Genomic DNA, 25139 nt, shown 5'->3' with positions numbered 1-25139 from the left:
TTTGTATTTTTAGTAGAGACAGGGTTTCACCATATTGGTCAGGCTGGTCTCAAACTCCTGACCTCAGGTGATCCACCCACCTCGGCCCCACAAAGTGCTGGGATTATAGGTGTGAGCCACCACGCCCAGCCCATCTGTTGGTTTTTACCATTTGTTTTTTAATTATGAAAAACAATTTATACTCATTGTGAACCATTAAAAATACAGATCAGTTAAAGATAATGAAGGGAAGAAAAATAAATGGAAAAATTACCTTTAATCCTCCCACCCAGGGATAGCCAGCTCCTAATCTATGAGGATTTTTCTAGGCTGGGTCTTGTGTTTAACAAAGATGAAAAGTAGGAAAAAGAATAAAATTAAATAGAATAGAACAAACCATTTAGAAGGTAATGAAATAGGTTAATATTGCCCACAATGAATATGTACAGGACAGCTTAATTGAAAATAAAAATAGAGCTTTGCACACAAAATTTTCCAGGGCTGAAGGTACTTGTATGATATGTGGAAATGAAGCTCAGTCTCTTAGAAGTGCTGAGTTTAACTTTTTGCCTTTCACCCCTTCATTTTCTCATTACGACCTCATTCACTCCCTGAGGTCAGACCCTGGCCTGCTAATCTGCCCTGTCACAGGCTCTTCATGAGTCCTTATCGGCCTTCCTCAGTATGTCAGTGTTATGAAGAAGTGGGGAGTCTGCTCCCCCCAGGCTAGTATCAAAGGGCAAAAGGGGCTGTGACAGAGGCAAACATTCAGACTACAGCCAGATGTGAAACTGAAGCAGCAAGAGGAAACACAAGAGCATAGGTAAAAAAAAAAAAAAAAAAAAAAAAAAAAAAAATTCTTTAAAAAAACCTCATTTATCTAATTTTAGGTGCAGTCTACATCTAAGGGCATGAGGGATTAGTAAAATAGTATTTAAGGGAAAATTTGTGAAGGAAAATGAGTAAAAAAATTCTGGGAAGGCCGGGTGTGGTGGCCCGTCCCTGTAATCCCAGCACTTTGGGAGGCTCAGGTGGGTGGATCACCCAAGGTCAACAATTCGAGACCAGCCTGGCCAACATGGTGAAACCCCATCTCTACTAAAAATACAAAAATTTATCAAGAGTGGTGGCTCTTGCCTGTAGTCCCAGCTACTCTGGAGGCTGAGGCAGGAGATTCGCTTGAACCTGGGGAGTGGAGAGATCGTGCCACTGTACTCTAGCCTGGGCACAGAGCAAAACTCTGGCTCAAAAAAAGAAAAAAATTCTGGGAAATGTGGAAAGGATATTCATCTGGAGCTAGAATCTCAGTGAATGTTGTATTTATCATAATTGTTATCAGTATTCAAATAACATTGATGAGACTTAGGAGTCACGAGACCATAGGGTCTGCTAGTTCAAAATCAATTAGATTTGTTTTGTGGGTCCCATCAGTGGAAGTTTTGGGGAGACAAACTGCAGCTTAAAGTAAGGAGACCATTTCTAACACAGATGTCAGAGAACAGGAGGGACTAGAGGGACTATTTGATAGGTAGTGAGTTGCTCATCGCTGGAGGTTTGCATAGCAAATTGTTGGGAGTTGGCAATATTATAGAGGAGATTTTAGAATCCGATAGATTGTTGGACTGGAGGCTCTTTAAAGTCCTTTCCAATACTTCTGTGGTTCTATGATATAAATAGAATGTTATGGGAAATTTCCCTAAGGAGCCATAAAATACTACATTTACATGTACCTATAGAAGAGGCTCACATTCTAAAAACAATTCCCCAGGTCGACTCTGGTTTTCCTGAAGGAAGTGAGAAGGCAACCAAGAACAAACTGATGTCAGAGGAGTGCACATGTCTTGCCGGATGCCTGCTTTCTTCCTCTTGGTGAGTATGTACAACACCCACAGGGTCCCTGCTTTGCAAAGATCACGCAGAAAGATGGGTTCTCTTCTCCTAGAGGAATAATTTTGGTTGAGTTAGCAAATATTTTGTTTTGCAATTAACTAAAGGTAAGGGGATCTTTTCTAAAATATTTGTTTCAGAGCTCAAATTTCAGTTTGGGTGGCTGTTCTCTGGTCTAGGAAGCAAAGGAAGGGTGACAATAGTTTAGTGACCATGCCCCAAAGCTCGTGTTCTTTTCCAAGTCTTAGAGGTTTCCGCAGCACAGGGCAGAACCATTAGAAGGGAAGGAAAATGCTGCTCTCACATCACACTATACATGAAGAAATGTACTTTTGAGATTTAGAACATGTGAAGAGTTAAAAAGGTTTCTGCATTTGGTATCAACTGACATTCTTTCAGGAGTAAAATAAAGCTTTTCAAAGTGCACGAAGTAACACATAAAAATACCGAATTTTATTTATTTATTTTTATTTTTATTTTTTTTATACAGAGTCCCACTCTGCCGCCCAGGCTGGAGTGCAGTTGTGCGATCATGGCTCACTGCAGCCTCAAACTCCTGGGCTCAAGAGATCCTCCCACCTCAGCCTCCTAGGTAGCGGGGACTGCAGCTGTGCACCACTATACCTGCCTAATGTTTAACATTTTTAAAATCTTTTGTAGAGATGGGGTCTTGCTATGTTGTCCATGCTGGTCTCAATTTCTGGCCAAAAGCAATCCTCTCACATCCACCTCCCAAAGTGCTGAGATTACAGATTGTGAGCTACCACACCCAGCCTATGTTTGTGTTTATAGCAAGATCTTCTACAGTACATATACTATAAAATGATACTTCCTTAGTTCTCTAGTGCCTTCCTTTCTTCCCCTTTTGAATTATAAATAAGAGCATCTTCTCACTTCGACTTCTATTTCTGCATATTCTCTAATACCTTCCTGGGCTCCTGTGCCAACCCATGCCCTTTACATCCAGGCTCAGTGTTGGTGTTTACTGATTTGAAATGCAAAACGGCTGAAAATGTTAGCAATTTAATTTTTCCATTATGACAAATATTAAGCATTCACCTTTATCTATGCCTACTTATTCTGGCAAGGCTAAGGATATTTGGCAAAATGATTAGAAAACAGCAGTATCAAAGATAATTTCCAGTTGGGTGTGGTGGATCACATCTGTAATCCCAACACTTTGGGAGGGAGGCCCAGGCAGGAGGATTGCAACATAGCAAGACTCCATCTCTCTCTCAAAAAAAAGAAAAAGAAAGAAAGAAAGAAAGAAAGAATGAAAGAAAGAAAGAAAGAAAGAAAGAAAGAAAGAAAGAAAGAAAGAAAGAAAGAAAGAAAGAAAGAAAAAAAAGAAAAATTAGCCAGGCATGGCACGTGTCTGTAGTCTCAGCTACTAGGGAGACTAAAGTTGGAGAATCACTTGAGCTGGGAGGTTGAGGTTGCAGCGAACTATTATTGCACCACTGCACTCCAGGCTGCACAACAGAGCAAGATCCTGTCTCAAAAACAAACAAACAGACAAACAAAAAAACCCTAAAAAACCCAAAACAAACAAACAAACAACAACAACAAATATACATATATAGAGAGATGATTTCCAACATTAAAATGTATCTCCAGTAATTGATAGTTTTGAAGAAAATAATGTAATCTTTGGAATTCTTGTTAATGTAGAAACATTTCTATCCTGATTATAGGAACTCCGTTCTTTTATTGTTTGGAGCACAGAGGGGCTGCTGAAATGGAGAGTCTCAAGACTGATACTGAAATGCCCTATCCTGAGGTAATAGTTGATGTGGGCAAAGTGATTTTTGGGGAAGAAAACAGGAAGAAGATGACCAACAGCTATTTGAAAAGATCTGAGAATTCTAAAATTATCCGGGCTATATGTGCACTGTTAAATTCTGGAGGTGGTGTGATCAAAGCAGAGACTGATGATAAAACCTATAGTTACCAATGCCATGGGCTGGGACAGGATTTGGAAACTTCTTTTCAAAAGCTCCTTCCTTCAGGTTCACAGAAATACCTTGACTACATGCAGCAGGGGCACAATCTCCTGATTTTTGTGAAGTCATGGAGCCCAGATGTTTTCAGCCTTCCACTAAGGATTTGCAGCTTGCGCTCCAATTTATATCAGAGAGATGTAACTTCTGCTATCAACTTGAGTGCTAGCAGTGCCCTGGCGCTTCTCAGAGAGAAATGTTTCAGAGCCCAAAGAGGAAGACCAAGGGTGAAGAAATTGCATCCTCAGCAGGTTCTTGATCGATACATTCAGGAAGAGGAAGATATGAGGATATTGGCCTCAGAATTTTTTAAAAAGGACAAACTCATGTATAAGGAGAAACTCAACTTTACTGAGTCAACACATGTCGAATTTAAAAGGTTCACCACCAAAAAGGTCATACCTCGGATTAAAGAAATGCTGCCTCATTATGTTTCTGCATTTGCCAACACTCAAGGGGGATATGTCCTCATTGGGGTGGATGATAAGAGCAAAGAAGTGGTTGGATGTAAGTGGGAAAAAGTGAATCCTGATTTATTAAAAAAAGAAATCGAAAACTGCATTGAAAAACTGCCTACATTCCACTTCTGCTGTGAGAAGCCAAAGGTAAATTTCACTACAAAAATCCTGAATGTGTACCAAAAAGATGTCCTGGATGGTTATGTCTGTGTGATTCAAGTGGAGCCCTTCTGTTGTGTGGTGTTTGCAGAGGCCCCAGATTCCTGGATCATGAAAGACAATTCTGTCACACGGCTGACAGCTGAGCAGTGGGTGGTCATGATGCTGGATACTCAGTCAGGTAAAGGGAAGTGAAGTCATTGTCCCCATCAGCAGGGAGGAACCCCTTTCTCTGCCTTTTGTGGATATTTGATCATATATTTTAGTTAAAAAAATAGAAATTTATATTTGCTTATAAGTGTTCTCCTATTACAGTGTTCCTTATCTAACATTTTTAGTTCCAAAGACTCAGAATATAAACCGTTTGAGGTCAAGAAACGTTTGGATTCTATGGCCTAAACAACTTTTTTTTTTTTTTTTTTTTAAGACTCTGTCACCCAGGCTGGAGGGCAGTGGTGTGATCTTGGCTCACTGCAACCTCCACCTCCCAGCTGCAAGTGATTCTCCTGCCTCAGCCTCCCAAGTAGCTGGGATTACAGGCACACGCCACCATGCTGGCTAATTTTTGTATTTTTAATAGAGATGGGGTTTCGCCATGTTGCCCAGGCTGGTCTTGAACGTCTAACCTCAAGTGATCCACTCACCTCAACCTCCCAAAGTGTTGGGATTACAGGTGTGAGCCACCACTCCTGGCCAGCCTAAGCAACTTTTAAAGGAAAGTTACAGTATGCCATCAGGCATGAGTTAGGAAAGGTCTCCTTTTATTCTCTATAAACCTGTTGAAAAAATTGTGTAGGCTGATCATCTCAGTCAAAATTGGAAGAGCCTCATTTTAGAGATGATATTCTAGAGAAACACTGTTTAAGAATGACTCCGGGGCCGGGCGCAGTCCTAGCACTTTGGGAGGCCAAGGTGGGCAGATTGCTTGAGCCCAGGAGTTTGAGACCAGCCTGGCCAACATAGTGAAGCCCCATCTCTCCCCCAAATATAAAAATTAGCCAAGCGTGGTGGTGTACCCCTGTAGTCCCAGCTACATGGGAGGGTGAGGTGGGGGGATTGCTTGAGCCTGGGAGGTAGAGGTTGCAGTCAGCCGAGATCACCCACTGCACTCTAGCCTAAGCAACAGGGCAAGCCCCGTCTGAAAAAAAAAAAAAAAAAAAATGACTCCACTATTCCACTAATTCTTTCAAGCAAAACATTGTTGACAAATTTGAACTGTTTCGGTAACATTAGGAGCTAATAACCTTAAGCCACTGGGCTTAGGGCACCACCAAGTGGGAGAAAATGATGCAAAAGAAGATGCGAACTAAGCCTACAGTCCTTTATGGATTATCTGCTTGCCTTCACGGCCAGTGTGTTCCAAATTTGATCAAGACTTGAGTGATTAGAGAATTTTACTGGGTCATTCTTTCTCTTGTTTTAAATTTGTTTGAGTTCACTTCTCTCCTTCTCTCCCCCAAAGATCCTGCCACTTTGGATTCCATCTAACCTTAAATGGGGACATAAATAACTGTAATAACTTTTTTTTTTTTTTTTTTTTTTTTTGAGACAGGGTCTTGCTCTGTCGCCTAGACTGGAGTGCAGTGGCACGATCTCAGTTCACTGCAGCCTCTGCCTCCCAGGTTCAAGCAATTCTCCCACCTCAGCCTCCCGAGTAGCTGGGATTACAGGTGCATCACCATGCCCAGCTAAGTTTTGTGTTTTTAGTAGGGACAGGGTTTCACCATGTTGGCCAGGCTGGTCTTTTACTCCTGACCTCAGGTGATCCACCCACCTCAGCCTCCCAAAGTGCTGGGATTACAGGTGTGAGCCACCATACCTGGCCAACATCATTTTTCAAATACTGTGCTTTAATCCTTGCTGATCCCCACTAGATGCTTTTTCTTCTTAGAGACAACCTGGAGTCAGAATATTATAATTGAAATGAACCTGAGGGATTATTACTTCACTCCTGTGTGAGAGAGAGGTGAAATGACTTGCCCAAGCCGAGTCACACAGTGACTTAGAATATGTGTGATATGTCCCCTGCAGGAATCCCCAGACTTCCTTTCCTTACATATGTGAGCTGTCTGAGGCACAGTAAGTATGACGGCTCAGGCACCCATGCACATCACAGGTCTCCAGTAATAGCCAAAAAAATAGGCTTTTTTTTTTTTTTTTTTTTACTTTTTATTTTTTGTTTGAAACAATTTTCCATGTAATTGTCTAGCTCCTTCCAGCTTGGTCACAGACTACAACTCTTACCTGATTTCATCAGCTTCATCTGCAAGAAAAAGTCCTGGATATCCCATAAAAGTCCATGAATTTAAGGAGGCTCTGCAACGACATTTGTTTCCAGGTATTCCCTCTTGATTTCAACTTAGGGGACTATTTGTTTTCTAAAATTGAGTTGGGAGATATTAGTAGCAATGAGTTCAAGTGTTTCTCCTTAGAGAAGGTCAAATGAAGGACTTAGCAGACATAATGATCCTGAAATTTTACACACACACATATATATCTATATCATATGTATATAAGATAGATAATATCTATATATCTATATATCTGACTCTTGTTTCCAGTTATCTGATTCCCACTGTTACTATTTCTGTGTGCTTTCCAACTTCTTATAACATAATGGCTTTTGTTTTCCAAATTTGAGAGTGCAGGGAATTTCTCAGGTCTCAACCATCAAAAAACTGCCCCTGGCTTTCCAGTGGAGAAGGAACTATTGGGTTATCTGAACTTCTTCTGAAGCAGGGTTTCTCAACCTTGGCACTATTGTCATTTGAGTCAGATAACTCTTTGCTGGGGGAGGGAAAGTCCTGTGAATTGTAGAATACTTAGCAGCATTCTGGCTGGTACCTACTACATACCAATAGCTCCCCTCCAATTGTGACAATAGAAAATTATCAGGCCGGGCATGGTGGCTCATGCCTGTAATCCCAGCACTTTGGGAGGCCGAGGTGGGTGACCTCACCTGAGGTCAGGAGTTCAAGACCAACCTAGCCAACATGGTGAAACCCGTCTCTACTAAAAAAAAAAAAATTAGCCAGGTGTGGTGGCGTGTGACTGTAATCTCAGCTACTCTGGAGGTTAAGGCAAAAGAATCGCTGGAACCAGGGATGCAGAGGCTGCAGCGAGCCAAGATTATACCACTGGACTCCAGTCTGGGTGACAGCGAGACTCCATCTAAAAAAATGCATATATATATATATATTCTCTAGACATTGCCAAATATCCTTGGGGATGGGAGAGAGTTGGGGAGTAAAACTGCTCCTGGTTAAGAATCACAATTCTAAAGGAAAGCTCTTATTTTCCCAAGTGCACCAAGTATCATTTTTTTTCTGCAATGTTGCAGGAATACTTACCATATGCTTTTGTAAGTTTTGGTAATATCTATTCCTTGAATTTTCAGTGACACAGCAAGAGGTACAATTTAAACCGGAATCCCTCTGTAAGAAGCTGTTCTCAGATCATAAAGAACTGGAGGGATTAATGAAGACCCTGATACATCCTTGTTCTCAGGGGATTGTGATATTTTCTAGAAGCTGGGCTGGTGATGTTGGCTTCAGGAAAGAACAGAATGTCCTGTGTGATGCTCTCCTAATAGCAGTTAACAGCCCCGTGGTACTCTATACAATCTTAATAGACCCCGATTGGCTTGGAGGACTTGAATATGCCCGAAACACAGCTCATCAGTTGAAGCAGAAACTGCAAGCTGTTGGTGGTTACACAGGGAAAATGTGCATCATTCCAAGGCTGATACACCTGACCAGCACACAGAGTAGACCTGGTGAGATCCTGCTGCGCTACCCCAGGTCCTACAGGCTTGCTGATGAGGAGGAAATGGAAGACTTGCTGCAGGCTCTTGTGGTGGTCTGCCTGTGCTCAAGATCTCTTCTGAGTGACCAGCTGGGCTGTGAATTTTTCAACTTGCTCATAATGGAGCAGAGCGAGTTGCTTTCTGAGAGTCTTCAGGAGACGCGTGAATTATTCATCCACTGCTTTCCAGGAATCAGGAAGACAGCCCTAGCCATAAAGATCATGGAGAAAATTAAGAACTTGTTTCACTGCAAACCAAAAGAAATCCTCTATGTTTGTGAAAGTGACTCCCTAAAGGATTTTGTGACGTAAGAGTTTTACCAACTACACACACACACAAATATATTTAGTCAGTCTTTTCAAGAGTGTCACAAAAATAATTTGTGTTTTTAGTTTAAGTTTTTTAGTGCCTCAGCTGCAAAAGTGCAAGAGCCCAAACTATATACACATTTCCAAATAATCACAGAATTGAGCTGTAAACAGGTAATTTATAATGTTCAACCTTAAACATCTCATTATAAATAACCCACATGTGCATAACTTAAATTTATAGAACCAGAAACTTTCTTTTTTCACAATCCTTGGCCTTAAATTTAAGAGAAGTAGAAATGAACTCATTCTGCTTTAACTATACTTTTTGTTTGATACATAATGTTTTAAAGTCATAGGGTATTTCTGCTAATTAGACATTGTACCTAGCAAAACTTAAATTTAAATACAGCTTGATTTTTTTCATAAAATATTTTCATTTTTGACTTATAAAATCAGTAATTTTAGAAAATATGCAAATTCACTTCTGATTTAAATCTCTAACTTTTAATTTAGTAAAATGAATTGGTCATTATGGAATTCAGCAAATGAGGGCGAAATCATTATGATTTTTGGTTTGGTTTTGTTATTCAATACATCTTTTTGAGCACTGTTGATATGGTATCTACTGTGCTACGTTTAGTGTTAGAGGAGAAAACATATTGAAGACATTGCCATAAAAAAACCATGTGAGTATTGTATAATAATAAAGGCATGCTCATTTTAATTAATTAATTAATTTATGTATTTTTGAGACGGAGTCTTGCTCTGTCGCCCAGGCTGGAGTGCAGTGGCATGATCTCAGCTCGCTACAACCTCTGTCTCCTGGGTTCAAGTGATTCTCCTGCCTCAGCCTCCTGAGTAGCTGGGATTACAAGTGTGCCTCACCATGCCTAGCTAATTTTTGTGTTTTTCTTAGAGACGGGGTTTCACCATGTTGGCTAGGCTGGTCTTGAACTCCCGACCTCAAGTGTTACGCACACCTCCTTCTTGCAAAGTGCTGGGATTGCAGGTGTGAGCCACTGCACTTGGTCTCATGCCCATTTTAACAGGCTAGAGGTTGGTTGGCAAATATTCCCCAGTGAAGGAGACCATTGGGCACACTGTTAAGAAGTCAGCAGGAGAAGTGAATCAAATGTGGGAGGGCCTTCTAGGCAAAGGGCACAACAAGTACAAAGACATAGAGACACTGGAGAACCAGAATGGTAGGTCTGACTAGAGCCATGCAGAGTGTGGATGTATAGCAGGTGGTGATATTGAAAAGGAGGCAGATGCCAGATTATGAGGGATCCTGTAGACTGTGCTGAGGACTACGTTCTTTGTTAAGATTTATAGCTAAGTTTAAAAATACTCCAGTAAAAAGGCTAACTCAACAAATATCTATTAAATCCTTAATATGAGAGGGATACAAAGATGGCTAAGAATCAGTGCTTTTATTTGAGTCCACACAGTCCAAACCAGAAGAGAAGAACATAGTTATGATTTAAGGCATAGGGAGTAAAGGCCCTAGGAACTGCATATGTAAAATCATGGAACGTATAGGGATGAGTGATGTTACTTGGATCCAAATTAAAGGAGGCAAAAAACAACCAAATTTGTTAAGAAAAAATACATATATGCTAAAGCATACTATAAAGGAAAATTGAGCTAAGTAAATGAGGTAGCTCCAAAGAGGCGTAGCCCCATAGATTTGGCACCCTACTTGATGTGTCATGGAACTCAGCATCCTCTTGATGTTTTTCTTACCCAAATCTAAAGAAGCTTTAGAGGAATTTGAACTAGTGCATGCTTTTTTGCACATAAAAGTTATGATATGCATCTAGGTAACTGTTCTCCAGCTCTAAAGAGGAGAGAAAGTAAAGAAATGGTAGTGGTAGTAAGAGGTATAAGTTAACTTTGAGATTTCCTTTAGATGTAATGAACTTGTCTTCAGGATTGCCAGACAGTAGGAACAGACTGCTAATAGAAATAATACAATCTGTGACCTGGGTTCATTTCAGAAATTTCACATGCAGATTTAACTGGATAACCCCAAAGAGCAAGGTGTAAAATTATGCATTCGGTCTGTCAGGTAACTTGTAATTAGAACAGTTTTGTGGTATTCACACTACTGAATCAATGACTCAGTCTGCAGAAGAGAATCAGCCTCTGATTCCATTCCAGAGAGTAATGAATGCTGATGTTCTCTTTGGTGATATGCCTCAAGCCTTGTTTTTTCCATCCTTACAGCCAACAAACCACCTGCCAAGCTGTGACCCGGAAAACTTTCATGCAAGGGGAGTTTCTAAAGATTAAACACATAGTGATGGATGAGACTGAGAATTTCTGCAGCAAATATGGCAATTGGTACATGAAGGCTAAGAACATCACCCATCCAAAGGCAAAGGGGGCTGGAAGTGAAAACCTTCACCATGGGATTCTCTGGCTTTTTCTTGACCCTTTTCAAATCCATCATGCAGATGTCAATGGCCTTCCCCCTCCATCTGCTCAGTTTCCTCGTAAAACAATCACCAGTGGGATCCACTGTGCTCTGGAAATAGCAAATGTTATGAAAGAAGAAATGAAGAGGATCAAAGAAAATCCTCCCTCCAACATATCTCCAGACACATTAGCATTGTTCAGGGGGACTGCCTATGAGGAAGGAATGCGTGCCCAGGCTCTGCCTGGAGTGTGTGAGACAAAGACTAATCTGACAACAGAACAAATAGCTAACTATGTGGCAGGAAAATGTCACAGCCTGTTCCAGTGTGGCTATCTGCCCAAAGATATAGCAATTCTGTGCAGGAGAGGGGAGGACAGAGGACGCTATAAGCTTGCACTGCTAAAAGCAATGGAATTAATTGAGACCCACAGAGCATCAGAGGTTGTGTTTAGCCAGGCCACTGGTGTTTGCGGAAGCCACATTATTTTAGACAGTATTCAGCAATTTTCAGGCCTGGAGAGGACTATCGTGTTTGGGCTTAGTCCAGAATGCGACCAGTCAGAGGAATTTCATAAGCTCTGCTTTGCTTCAAGAGCTATTAAACACCTCTACCTGCTTTATGAAAAGAGGGCAACCTTCTGAAAATTATTACAAATAATAGAGGAAGGCAGGAAGAGCAGAGTCCTTTCTCCTAGACAGGTGGCAGTGAGTCCCTTTTAATATTACAAGTGAGGAAATCAAGGTACATCAGTATGGCCTGGAGCCACAGAAATGTCTCTTGGAGCTGAGCCTTCCACTCTATTTCAATGCCACTGGCCTTTTCACAGTCTCCTTCACCTCCTACCTATGCAATTACAATAGACTAAATTAGTCCCCTGTCTCCAGCTTTCCCATTCAATCCAGCTATCATCCATTAAATGGAGAAGTTCTCCTTAAATAGGGAACTGATTTTATGTAATACCTTGCTAACATATCTTCAGTGAGTCCCCACAGCCTTCAAACCTAACCAATTTTCAAGGCTTTCATTAATATGCCCTGACTTGCTCTCCCAACCACATCCCTTATTGTATCTCCATCTCCCAGTGTTTCTCATGCACCCCAGCCTAGGTGGTATATTTTTTGGGTGGTGGTATGGTGCCCTCCAGGCTGGTTACTTTGACTGGATAGGTCTCAAAAGTAGCCGGTTGACTGGCACTGGCACTTGACCCATACTGGCTATGGGTCTCAAGCTTTCCAGGTCCAGAACTCGATTGCCTTTTTGTACCAAGTCTAGATCAGTTTCTTGGGGATGCTTTATGCTAATCAAGCTCACAAAGGACCAATGCATAAATGAAAATGCTACTCCGTTAATTTATGGTGAGGACCATAGTCATAAGTGGGTCAAATGCTTTTGCTAATCAATGCCCTCAAAAGTAATTTAGGAAGCCAAATTGTATGAACATAGCCTTACAGTAAGGGAAGCTAGTAATTTGATTCAAATGTTAAAAGTCTTCAGGCCATATTAGACTATTGCAATATCTATTAGGTGGGTTCAAAAGTGCAAAAACTGCAGTTACTTTTGCACCAACTTAATATAAAATAAGATTGCAATATTTCTAAAATAAAAATATTTCTATCACAAGCACTAGATAAATTAGTTTATAGGTTTACTGGCTAAAGCAAATTTAGAATGCTAAGGATGACTAGTTTTTCATTATTCTCTGCCTTCAGATGAATTTTTTTTTCTCTGTCTTGGTTTCTAAAGTTTCCAGGTTCACTACCAACCCTCTCTGTACTGCCCCCAACATTTTTTGCCTACATTTATTCTCTACGTATATGAATACACACATGTAGGCTAGAAACGCCTTATACTCTGCCTCTGCCTGGAAAATAGTCTTCCTATAAGAGGCCTTTGCACATCTCTTATCTCTTCCATTATGACTTGGTGCTAATTTTTAAATCCAGCTCTCAGAGTTTACCCGGATCCTGAGTGGCAACTTTACCACCAACACCACCCACACACATCCCTGACTCTTGGTCTGTGCCTGTGCTGTTTTCTCAGTCTTTAAACCCTTTTCTGTCCCCTCCACCTTTGAAATCCTTACTTGTCAATCACATCCTTATTCAAATGCCTACTACCTCAATTAAACTTTTACTATCTCCTTAAGTGAAACTTTCCAATGTATATGATACATATGAGAAATAAAATAAAAATTCCCCTTTTCTAGTCAGCTCCTCAAATGGCTGAGCCAATTCTGTGCTCTTCAAATTACTCTTGCTTTTGCAAGGCTTTTTACATTGCTTTGGAAGTATTCCTATTTCCAAACTGTTTTTCACTTCTAGAAAAGTTTAGGATAACTTGATTGACTCTGGGGAGGCTTGAATCCAGGAGAACATGTGGAAATTTTGGTTATGATTTTAGATAAAGCCCCTCAGCCTCCCAAGAGGTGGAAGAGCAGGCAGGGTTTCGAGAAGCTCTCTTAGCTGCCTTTCTGAATTGCTTAGGCCCGTTAGAAGGGCTAGTCTGCTCCTAGGCACGGATTGAAAAGAAAACCTCTCCCTTGCTTCCCACTGCTCTAATTACCTGGTGTTTCTTCCTTTTGACCTTTCCTTGGGGGCTTTAAGGTATTTTTGGGTAGGAGGAAATGAAGTTCAGCAATCGGTTTTGCCAGTCAATGTCATTCTATGTCAATGCCAGTGCATTGACATTCTGATGTAAGGAGATGTATGAATTCTATAAAAATAATTTAAAGAGTCAAAGTCAACAGGGTATGAAGGAGTATGAGCGGGACAGGGAATTGTTATATTTTAGTCATAAGCCTTAGTACCATTTGACTTTTTAAAATATATGCATGCATCATATAATTTTTAATAACATAATTGATTTGTAAAGAATTGTTTTAAATATTGAATTTGAGAGTCTTTGTCAGTTCTTAGTCTAGTGAAACAACTCAATCAGGATGAAAGTAGAATAACTAACTCAGTGATTCTCAACCCTGGATGCTCATTACAATTTCCTGGGGAACTTAAAAAAAAAATCAGTGATCAGGCCAGACACCAGACTAATTAACCTTAGCAAGTCTGGATACAGGCTCGGGCATCGGTATTTATTAAATGTTGTCCAGGCAGGGTGCAGTGGCTTGTGCCTGTAATACCAGAACTTTGAGAGGCTGAGGTTGGGGGCAATCACTTGAGGCCAGGAGACCAGCCTGGGCAACATAACAAGACCCCATCTCTACAAAAATGTTTTTTAAAAACTTAGCTGGGCATGGTAGTGCATGCTTTTAGTCCTAGCTACTCCAGAGACCAGGGTGGGAGGATCACTTGAGCCCAGGAGTTTGAGGCTACAGTGAGCTATGATTACTCCACTACACTCCAGCCTGGGTTAGAGAGCAAGACTCTATCTCTTAAAAAAAAAAAGTCCAAATGATTCTAATATGTTACAAGGGTTGAGAACCATTGAACCCTTCTCCTAGTTTCTTATTTCTGTCCTCAAAAAATGTGTGCACATTTCTCTTCCTATTAAGACTGTGAGCTCCTTGAGAGTAAGAGGATGAGTAGAGCAACTAGTACAGTGCCTGACACACGGCAGGTGCTCAGTAAATATTTGCTGAACTGTACTTGTAGCTTTTAGAAAACTAGAATCTACAATGATTCTATTCAATAGTATGAATTTCTAATGTTAGCGATTTCAAAGAAGTCAGTGTGGAGAATAGTCTTTAACACTGTAATAATGAAGAATAAGGGAACAATAAAGGCAACTCAATTGTTTTTACGCAACAGGTCAAATTAAGAATCTATGATGATAGATCGTTAGATTCAAATGTAAGATTAGGAACTGGTGGGGACTAAGAATAATTGACTAACTGGGTTGTACTTAGAATTCTCAATGTTTTCTACGAAGTCTTAATATGGATGGAAAAAGCAATTAACTAGATGAAATAACTAAGATAAAAGAGAAGCTTTGGAAGCTGTAAGAAGCTTCTAAAACTTACTCTTAAAAAGGGTAATATAATATTATTATGGAAGCTTCGGAAATGGAGAAAAGCAAAATTAAAAGTTCTTAAATCAGGCTGGGTGCAGTGGCTCACGCTGGTAATCCTAGCACTTTGGGAGGCTAAGGCGGGTGGATCACCTGAGGTCAGGAGTTCGAGACCAGCCTGACCAACATGGAGAAACCCTGTCTTCACTAAAAATACAAAATTAGCTGGGCGTGGTGGCACATGCCTGTAATCCCAGCTACTCCAGAGGCTGAGGCAGGAGAATTGCTTGAAACTGGGAGGCGGAGGTTGCGGTGAGCTGAGATCGCACCATTGCACTTCAGCCTGGGCAACAAAGGGTGAAACTCTGTCTCAAAAAAAAAAAAAAAAGTTCTTAAATCATCTTGTTATCTGGGTATAACTTTTTTTCATTTTTGCTTACTTATTTCTATTCTTTGTTGATACGGAAACATACTTTCACATAGTTATGATCAAGTTGTGCTGTCAACTTTATATCCCATATGTGTGCTTTTTCCATTTAATTGTTGTGTGAGATATTGCTATAGACTACATTATTGTTCCCAATATTTCATACCTGTCTATCTCTATACCCTTTGTAGTTACTAATGTTAGAGGTAGAGATATTTTCCACCCCTATAATCTGGCCTTGGTCATGTGACTTGGAATGTTAGTAGTTGTGATGTGCACTGAGGCAGCACATGGACTTTCAGCATTGGGTTTACTGTCTCGGGTTTCTGCTATTTCCATACAAAGAATGTACCCTGGGTGGTGCTCCAGCCACTGAGATATGTGAATCCAACTCCAACTCAACTCATGGTCTGGAGCCAAGTTCCACCAGTCCTAACTAGCTCCACCAAAATCCAGTTGATCTGAAAGTGCATGAATGAGAAATAAAAGCTTATTACTTAATGACTGAGATTTCAAGGTTGTTTGTTTTGTAGCTGTAGCCGACTAATGCAGGCATTTCCTCATGTTGTAGCAGTCTTCAATATAATCATTTTTAATGGGTGCACCACATTCTAGCCAGATCATATGAAATTTCAATGATCATTCTCTTGTTATTTGTGTCACTAGCAATTTTACACCAATTAAAATTAAGCCAGGCACATACTCAGGCATACAACCTTTTCTTTTTCTGGTATAGTGATAAATCCCTGGAGATAGGTTTACTGTATGAAAAGGCGACCTGGATGAAAGAATCATCTTATTCAGATTAGTTCTGATGGGAAGTGAACAGAAAACCCCAATCACTGCATCTGATAACATATACATTTTGCTGCATCAACTAAGAGAACAAAATGCTGACGTCAGGTTCTGATGACAAAAAAGGCAATGATATCTTGGAAACAGGTGACTCTAAAAGGGCTGCAAGGGAGCACAGAGAGTGAAACTAAGGCTCACCACCCTAATCCGGAGCTGTAGAGGAAGAACTTAACTTGGAGAACTATGGGTAGAAACATGAATTATATAACCTCGACACTGTATTAAAATAAAATCTGTGGTCACTTAAAACTGACATAGGGTCCAAAGAGAAAAGAAAAGATGCCTCTGACCATGAACAGGACCTTTTAATATTTTTTTAATTAAAAATATTTTTGAGACAGGATCTCATTCTTTTTGCTTACATTGGAGTGCAGTAGTGCAATCACAGCTCACTGCAGCCTCGACTTCCCAGGTTCAGGCGATCCTCCCACCTCAGCTTCTGAGTAGCTGGGACTACAGGTGTGCGCCACCACGCCTGGATAATTTTGGCACTTTTTGTAGAGACAGGGTTTTGCCATCTTGCCCAGGCTGGTCTCAAACTCCTGAGCTCAAGCAATCTACCTGCCTCAGCCTCCCAAAGTGCTGGGATTACAGGCATGAGCCACCGCGCCCAGCCCAAACAGGACTTTTTAAAAAGAGAAACTCTGGCATGGAGAAACCCATTTGAGAAAAGAGGAGAAACTGCAGAGGTCAACTCGATCTTCTATGAAGCTGACTTGCCTCTATTTCCCCAAGGTTTTGGGCAAGCTGAACATAAAATTATTTTCAAGAAGCTTCAATCTGAAATAAATACAAAGTTTATAATAACCACATGCTACTATTTATTGAAATCTTACTATAATCAGCTACAATTTGCTAAATGCTTTGCATACATTCTCACAACAGCTCTATGAAATATCTACACATTATCTCCACTTCGTAAATGATACAACTGAAGCACAGAGAATTTCACTTTCTCAAAGTCACATCAAGTAAGTGGCCAAGCTTGTTAAATGTGACATTTAAATAGAATCCTTATTCTCATAATCCAAACTCTGAGAAGTTATAAATACTCTGAAAATACTCTCCAGTGTATGCTGGAATATTCAGAGTGAACAAGAATACTTCTGTTTTCCATCAGGGTCCTCTGTCAAGCTCTTGTCTCTGGAAAGTGTTAGCCTTTATTGTAAGCACACAGCTGAGTAGCCTATTCTGTTTCCTACAGTTAATATCTGCAGTCATCACAGAGCCTCTTGATCGTTCTGGAAAAATCAGAATTTCTTGATCTGCAAAGCTCAGGATCAGACTCTGGTCATCTTCCTGATCCATCCAAGGTCACGCCCTCCTGACATGAACTGCCAGATCCCCTCTGAGACTGCTGTGTCTTACCTTCTCCCCTTGCAACCTTGCAGGCATTTCCTGGTGATGTAGAATTATGATGTCCCCACCTTCCTTCCCTTAAAATCCCTGACAAATATAGGTACAACGTCAGAGCAGATATTGCTGATTATCAAAGGAAATGGGCATTTAGAAAGTTCCAGGGACAGTGTTTTCTCTCTGAATCTACCTCATTCACAAGGGGAAGGAGGGCCCTTAGCTGCCCCATTCAATATCTTCAGGTAACAGAAGGCAAATATGATTTTGAAAGAAACGGGATCAGTTTTCACTTCTGTTCCTTCTTTCATTCTCAAAGGAAGCAGGTGCTTCCTTCCTAGCCAGCCAAACATGACAAACCCCACCAGCCAAAGGCTAATACATCAAAATACCTTTACAGTCCCATTGATGTCTCCTGTGACATATACAGTTACAATAAACATATATTAAGTGCTTAGTATGTGCTAGACATGGTGCAAATATTTTTAAAAATATATCTTTTAACCCCCCAGCCAGTCTTTGAATTATGTATAGCAGTAAGGTAGGATAAGGCAGTGTAAGTTTTAAGAGCTTGAGTCCAGGGGTCAGATCAACTCTGGCATGGAATTTCAATTCTATTCTTAATTGGCTGGATGACCTTGAGCAAGTTACTTTACATCTTTAAGATTCAGTTTTCTCATCTATAAAACAGAGGTAAAATTCATACCTATGTCTTAAGGTAAAGTGAAGATTGAAAGCTAATACTACATTTAGGCTGACCATGGTGGCTGACACCTGTAATCCCAGCATTTTGAGAAGCCGAGGCAGGTGGATCACTTCAGCCCAAGAGTTTGAGACTAACCTGGGTAACATGGTGAAACCCCATCTCCACAAAACAAACAAATGAACATCCCCCAAAATTTGTGAGGCATGGTGATGCGTGCCAGTAGTCTCAGCTACTTTGGGGGCTGAGGTGGGAGGACCACTTGATCAACCAGGAGGTTGAGGCTACAGAAAGCCGCTACACTGTAGCCTGGGGGACAGAGCATGACACTGTCTGAAAAAGTAAAAATAATAAATAAATATGACATTGGCTGGGCATGGTGGCTCATGCCTGAAATTCCAGCACTTTGAGAGGCTGAGGTGGGAAGATCACTTGAGGTTGGGAGTTCAAGACCAGTCTGGCCATCATGGTGAAACTCTGTGTCTACTAAAAATACAAAACAATTAGCTGGGTGTGGTGGCACGCACCTGTAATCCCAGCTACTTGGGAGGCTGAGGCAGAAGAATCACTTGAGCCCGGGAGGCAGAGGTTGCAGTGAGCCAAGATCATGCTACTACATTCCAGCCTGGACGACAGAGTGAGACTCCATCTCAAAAAATAAAGAAACAAACAAATAAAGAAGACATTTAAATAAAGCATAGTATGTGGAAAGTTCTCAATAAATTTTAGATCTTAATAGTTCCAATTTACAGCTGAGGAGACCCGGACTTAAAAGATAAATGTCCCGACCTGCAGGACAGTCGAACGGGCCCTGGAAGGGGGAGTGGGAATGGAGGAGACAAGAAAACACAAGAAATGGAGACAAGACAAACAGCCTGATCAAGTCTCGTTTATTGAGTGTAGGGTCATGCCTTATATAGGCTGGCAGGGGAAGAGGTTGGGCCAGGGCGGTGATAGGGGCCGGATCTTCTCAAATTACAATCGCGCATGCGCCGTGGGTTTGTACTTTTCCCGGGCGCGGGATCGCACCTGCGCCCTGGGCTGCATATCTTCCTGGGCGGGAAAATGTTTGCGCGCGCGCGGGAAAGGTTGGCGCGCGCGGGAAAGGTTGGCGCGCGGGAACAGTTTTGGCGCGCGCGGGAGAAACTTAGGCGCGCGCGGGAGAAACTTAGGCGCGCGCGGGAGAAACTTTGGGCGCGCGCGGGAAGGGTTTATAAATAAAGAACCCGGGAATGCGCCCTCTTGTCTCCGCTTTGCGAAGATCAAGCAACAGAGGTCGGCTAATTCCGGGCCTCATGGCTCCGGACAGGTCCCCCTTTTTTATATATAATTATGGCTAGAAGATTGTCCCTCGGGAACTGCGCCTGTCTTAGGTTGGAGTAATGCATCTCATCACTGGTACCCGTCATGGGATTAGGCAGTAGCTTATGACGGCCCTCCTGTCTTAGGTTAGTGAGAGATGATACTCTCTTACCCGTCATTGGCTGTCCAGTTCAGCGCATAGGGAAGGTGGTCATAATGGGTGTGAGTATGAACCACCGCGATCTTCTTGTTCTAGGCGATGATAATGGACCTGTATAGGCTTCGCTTGGATAGCCTCAACTTGTTGCTTAATGAATGTCATGAGCTTATTGAAAACCAAAGGTCCTACAGAGAGTAAAAGCAATAGGCAAAGCAGGGGGCCCAGGAATGGCATAAGATAGGGAAGGAGTCCATGGAACCCAGTCCAAAACGGGTTATCGGTTATTTCCTTTCGTCGTTTTTCTAGGTCTTCTTGTAGACGCCTGATTAGGGAAGGCTGACAGTACTGCGATTAGGGCCTGCAATTCTACTAGCTGAGCTGAAGTATGGCTGGTTTTGAATTTAACAGTGGTGTCTGCAAAGGTGTATGCAGCAGTTCCTGTGGATGACCCATCAGTGAATACTAATAAGGCATTGTCTAAAGGTGTTTTACTGGTAACATGAGGGAAGACAAAAGCATGCAGCTTACAAAATTGAATAAGCCTGTTTGGTGGATAATGGTTATCTAAGTTGCCAGCATAAGAGGCGCAAGCAATCGGCCACGTTTCAGTATTTTGCATCAACCAATGGATTTGTGGCTTAGAATAAGGTTGTATGATCATAGAGGGTTCAATTCCAAAATATTTTTTGCTATTGTCTCTCCCTAGAATAATTAAATCTGCTATGGCATCATAATAGGGGAGTAATACCTTTTTGGGAGATGAAGGCAAGTGGACCCACATAATAGGGTTATTTTGCCAGAATAAACCAGTAGGTGTTAGTGTTGTGTTAAATATTAAAAGGGTTAATGGCTGTGAATAGTCTATGTTAGTAACAAATTGCTCAGCAATGGCCGCCTCTACTTTATTAAGTGATAAAAGAGCTTCTTTTGATAACGACCTAAGGGACTTAGGGCTGGGGTCACCTCTCAGGGTGTCGAATAAGGGTTTTAAGTCTCCTGTGGTGAGTTTTAAGTAGGGCCGAAGCCAATTTATGTCTCCAAGGAGCTTTTGGAAATCATTGAGGGTTTGTAACTTATCTTTACGGATAACGGCCTTTTGATTTGTAATTTTAGGTCCATTTATTTGAAAACCTAAATATGTATAAGGGTCTTGTAGTTGTATTTTTTCTGGAGCTATTTGTAAACCCGCCGTGGTTAGTTCTTGCTTGAGTTGAGCAAAACACTGTAAAACTTGTTCTCCCATTTTTCCTGCTATAAGAATGTCATCCATATAGTGTATAATATACATTTGTTTCCATGTCTCTCTAACTGAGTGTATGGCCGTAGCCACATATTTTTGACACAAGGTGGGACTGTTGGCCATACCTTGAGGTAACACTTTCCATTGGTATCGTTTCATTGGTTCTTTGAAATTTACAGATGGTAAGCTAAAGGCGAATCGTTTTTGGTCAGTAGGATGAAGGGGAATTGTAAAAAAGCAATCTTTAAGGTCTATGATAATTTTAAAATATCCTTGAGGGATTGCTACCGGAGAGGGTAGCCCTGGCTGTAAGGCGCCCATAAGGACCATAGTAGCATTTACTGCTCTTAGATCTTGTAAGAGTCTCCAATTTCCAGATTTCTTTTTTACGACGAATATGGGGGTGTTCCAAGGAGAGTTGCTTTCTGTGATGTGTCCTGCCTCTAATTGTTCCTGCACTAACTGTTGGGCAGCGGCAAGCTTCTCATTGGTTAGTGGCCATTGATCAACCCAAACGGGTTCATCTGACTTCCAAGTGATTGGATCAGCAAATTTTTGGGGTGCAGGCATGTCAATGGCCACGGTTAAAAATTTCCAAGCCTCATTTTATCCAATTTTCCTATGGCTGGGATTGGCTGTAAAATGCCATCTTCTCTTTTTCCTAACCCTTTTCCAGGGTGGTAGCCCTGAGCCAACATTTGTGCAGTGACTATATCATTTGGGCTACCCATCATGACCCTCATTTGGGAGAGAAGATCTCTACCCCAAAGGTTAACAGGCAAATCAGGGATAACAAATGGCTTAATGAGACCGGAATTACTTTCTTGATCTCTCCAGGTGAGATATTTGGAACTTTGTCTAGGGTTATTACTTTGCCCGATTCCTCGTAAATTTGTTAAGGTCTCTGAAGTGGGCCAACTGGAGGGCCAATCTTGCTCTTTAATAATTGTTACATCGGCCCCTGTGTCTATCAGTCCTGTAAATAACTTTCCGTCTAGCCACAAGGTGAGAGAGGGTTTTTGATTAGTAATGGGCTGTACCCAGTAGATGTCTGAGGATCCGAATCCTCCCTTTCCCCTTAGGGGCGATTGGACTTTATTAACTGTTTTTAGCAATGGTAACAGGAGTAACTGCGCTATTCTATCCCCTTGAGGAATGATAATGATGTTGTCAATAGCCTTGGCCATGATTTTGATTTCTCCTATATAATCACTATCCACTATTCCTGGAAAGACCTGTAGGCCTTTCATGATGACGCTGCTTCTTCCCAGGATTAATCCAAACATGTTTGAGGGTAGGGGCCCATATATACCCGTACTTAGGGCCTGAGGTCCCATTTCAGGGGTTAATACTGTGTGGGAGGTGGAACAGAGGTCCAATCCTGCGCTTCCTGGGGTTGCTCTACTAAGCTGTGAAACGGATTGTTGTTGGTTGGTACAAAACTGACCGCCCCATAAGCTTGTTTCGGGGCCTGGGGCCGGCCCCTCAATCCGTTTCCCTGTTGAGGTGTTAGGGGATTTCCTTGATTGTCAATTTTAGATTTACATTCATTGGACCAATGTTTTCCTCTTTTACACCTAGGGCAGAGGCCTGGAGCTTTTGCCTCTAAGGTCTTAGCTAGCTCTCCCTTACAATCCCTAGCGAAGTGTCCCAATTTTCCACACTTGAAGCACCCCTTGCTATTCTTATTTTTACTGGCGAGGAAGTCTTTTACGGTTTGTCCACTAAAGGCAGCAGCCATAGCCAAACCCTGTTGATATGAGGGCCCTATGTCTGAACAGAGGCGGATGTAACCTGTTAAGTCTGTTTTCTTTCTATAAGGTCTGATTGCTGCCTGACAAGCCGGGTTAGCGTTTTCGTAAGCTAGCTGTTTTACATAATCCACCCCTGCCTCGGCATTTCCAAATATTCTGCTGGCTGTGGTTAAAAGTCTATGTACAAAGTCTGCAAAAGGCTCATCAGGTCCTTGTTTGACCCCCGTGAGCGAGGCTCCTGGATCCCCCTTAACAGGAAGTTTTCTCCAGGCTTTGGTAGCCGCTGCCTGGATTTGAGAAAACAGTCCAGGATCATACTGCATCTGAGCATCGGTTTCTGTGTAATTACCCGAGCCAGTTAGCATATCAAAATCCCAACCATTTCCGGCTTGTTGGTTTCTCTTGGCCGTATCTCTACAATTTTCATAAAATTCTGACTTCCAAGTCAGATGGTCGCCTCCGGAAAGAACTGCTCTAACTAAGGTATTCCAATCTATGGGAGTGAGCCAATTTTCGGCCACAGATTCGACTATGGCCAGGGTGTACGGGGCAGTAGCTCCGTATTGCGAGACAGCAGTTTTTAGTTCTTTTATTACAGTAAATTCAAACCCATTGTGGTGTCTCCAGGCTCGACCCTGCGTATCTGTAGTTTCCGTTACTGGAAAAACATCTCGAGGAGAGGAATCCTCCCTATCCCTACTACCAAGCGACCTTCCTTTTGGGACATGCTGTCCGGGTCTCTGAGGGTGAGAGGGTTTCTCTATTCCTTTAGGGTATTGAACGCTCTCACTTCCTGTCCTTAATTTCTGCAATCTAGTGATTAAAGACTGATGTAGTTCTTCGAGCTTTATTTGCTCTTCAAGCTGTGCAATTTTTTCTCTAAGCTCCTCTTTTGGGTCTATTACTGCCATAACTGTGGGGGCAGAAGCCTTATTATAGGGAGGGGGATAAGTAAGAGTTTGTGGCCAGTCAGAATTATAATATTTTGCTGCCCCTTCCTCTAAATTATCCCAGTTTACTTCTGAACAGTTAAGGTTATTTTTACTTTTGCTTTCATTAGTTGTAGGTAAAACTGGGTATTTTTTGAACTTTTCCTTATTTGATGTTTCTATATTTGTCATTGAGGGGACCCCAGCCTCTTCCTCGTCACTTTGTAGAGATATAAGGTCTATTTCTTTATTAGGTATGGGTTTTTCGAGGTCGGTTTGGGAGCTGCCTCTTAATATTTCCTCAGTCTGAGTAACCACTGCCATTACCTCAGGATCTTTTTCTTTTTCCTTTTTATCTATTATATCTCTGATTAGATTCCAATAAGAAAAAGCTGTCACCAGAACCTTTTCTGGTCCAAAAGTACTATAGTAATCTTGAAAACAGTCTCCCACTCTACGCCACCTCTTTACGTCAATGGTCCCTTCTTGTGGAAACCAAGGGCAGGTTTCTTTTACAAAATCAAAAAACTTAAACAAATCATTACTTTTAACCTTTACTCCTCGTGTTTTTAAAGCCTCTTTTAATTGCCCTACATAAATTTGATGCTGGCTTAATTCTTGTCCCATAATCAGACACTATTACTCACCTCTGGTTCCAACGCGGCAGGCTCCCGCGACGTCCGGAGGAATTTCTTTCCACTTTCACTTTCGGCCGACTTTAGTGCCTTCTTCCTCACTTTTTCCCCCGTGTCCAGGTCCCTGTTCGGGCGCCAGGTGTCCCGACCTGCAGGACAGTCGAACGGGCCTTGGAAGGGGGAGTGGGAATGGAGGAGACAAGAAAACACAAGAAATGGAGACAAGACAAACAGCCTGATCAAGTCTCGTTTATTGAGTGTAGGGTCATGCCTTATATAGGCTGGCAGGGGAAGAGGTTGGGCCAGGGCGGTGATAGGGGCCGGATCTTCTCAAATTACAATCGCGCATGCGCCGTGGGTTTGTACTTTTCCCGGGCGCGGGATCCACCTGCGCCCTGGGCTGCATATCTTCCTGGGCGGGAAAATGTTTGCGCGCGCGCGGGAAAGGTTGGCGCGCGCGGGAAAGGTTGGCGCGCGGGAACAGTTTTGGCGCGTGCGGGAGAAACTTAGGCGCGCGCGGGAGAAACTTAGGCGCGCGCGGGAGAAACTTTGGGCGCGCGCGGGAAGGGTTTATAAATAAAGAACCCGGGAATGCGCCCTCTTGTCTCCGCTTTGCGAAGATCAAGCAACAGAGGTCGGCTAATTCCGGGCCTCATGGCTCCGGACAGATAAATACTTAGGGCCAGTTTCGACGGCTCACACCTGTGATCCCAGCACCTTAGGCGGCCAAAGCTAGAGGATTGCTTGAGGCCAGGAGTTTGAGACCAGCCTGGGCAATATAGAGAGACCCTATCTCTATAAA

The 25139-nt window shown here is 42.0% G+C and overlaps 1 protein-coding gene across 2 annotated transcripts; it reads left to right on the top strand.

Annotated features, from left to right (window-relative positions):
- The first annotated feature begins 751 nt into the window (after positions 1-751).
- On the top strand, positions 752-15907 carry SLFN14 (schlafen family member 14). 2 transcript variants are annotated; one of them, XM_030922954.1, is made up of 6 exons: positions 752-802; positions 1748-1848; positions 3561-4664; positions 6693-6821; positions 7881-8595; positions 10826-15907. In XM_030922954.1, exons 3-6 carry the CDS (start codon positions 3605-3607, stop codon positions 11658-11660), a joined length of 2739 nt encoding a protein of 912 aa, XP_030778814.1. In that variant the 5' UTR covers positions 752-802; positions 1748-1848; positions 3561-3604; the 3' UTR covers positions 11661-15907. The 2 variants fall into 2 exon arrangements, with proteins under 2 accessions (XP_030778814.1, XP_010383509.1); XM_010385207.2 differs by lacking the exons at positions 752-802; positions 1748-1848 and adding an exon at positions 1884-1973 and having other exon boundaries at positions 10826-12542.
- Positions 15908-25139: the final 9232 nt, after the last annotated feature.

This window comes from Rhinopithecus roxellana, chromosome 19 (assembly GCF_007565055.1).
Source record: "Rhinopithecus roxellana isolate Shanxi Qingling chromosome 19, ASM756505v1, whole genome shotgun sequence".
Classification (NCBI taxonomy): domain Eukaryota; kingdom Metazoa; phylum Chordata; class Mammalia; order Primates; family Cercopithecidae; genus Rhinopithecus; species Rhinopithecus roxellana.
The sequence above is the reverse complement of the archived record's forward strand: the minus strand, read 5'-3'. Positions and strand labels throughout refer to the sequence as shown.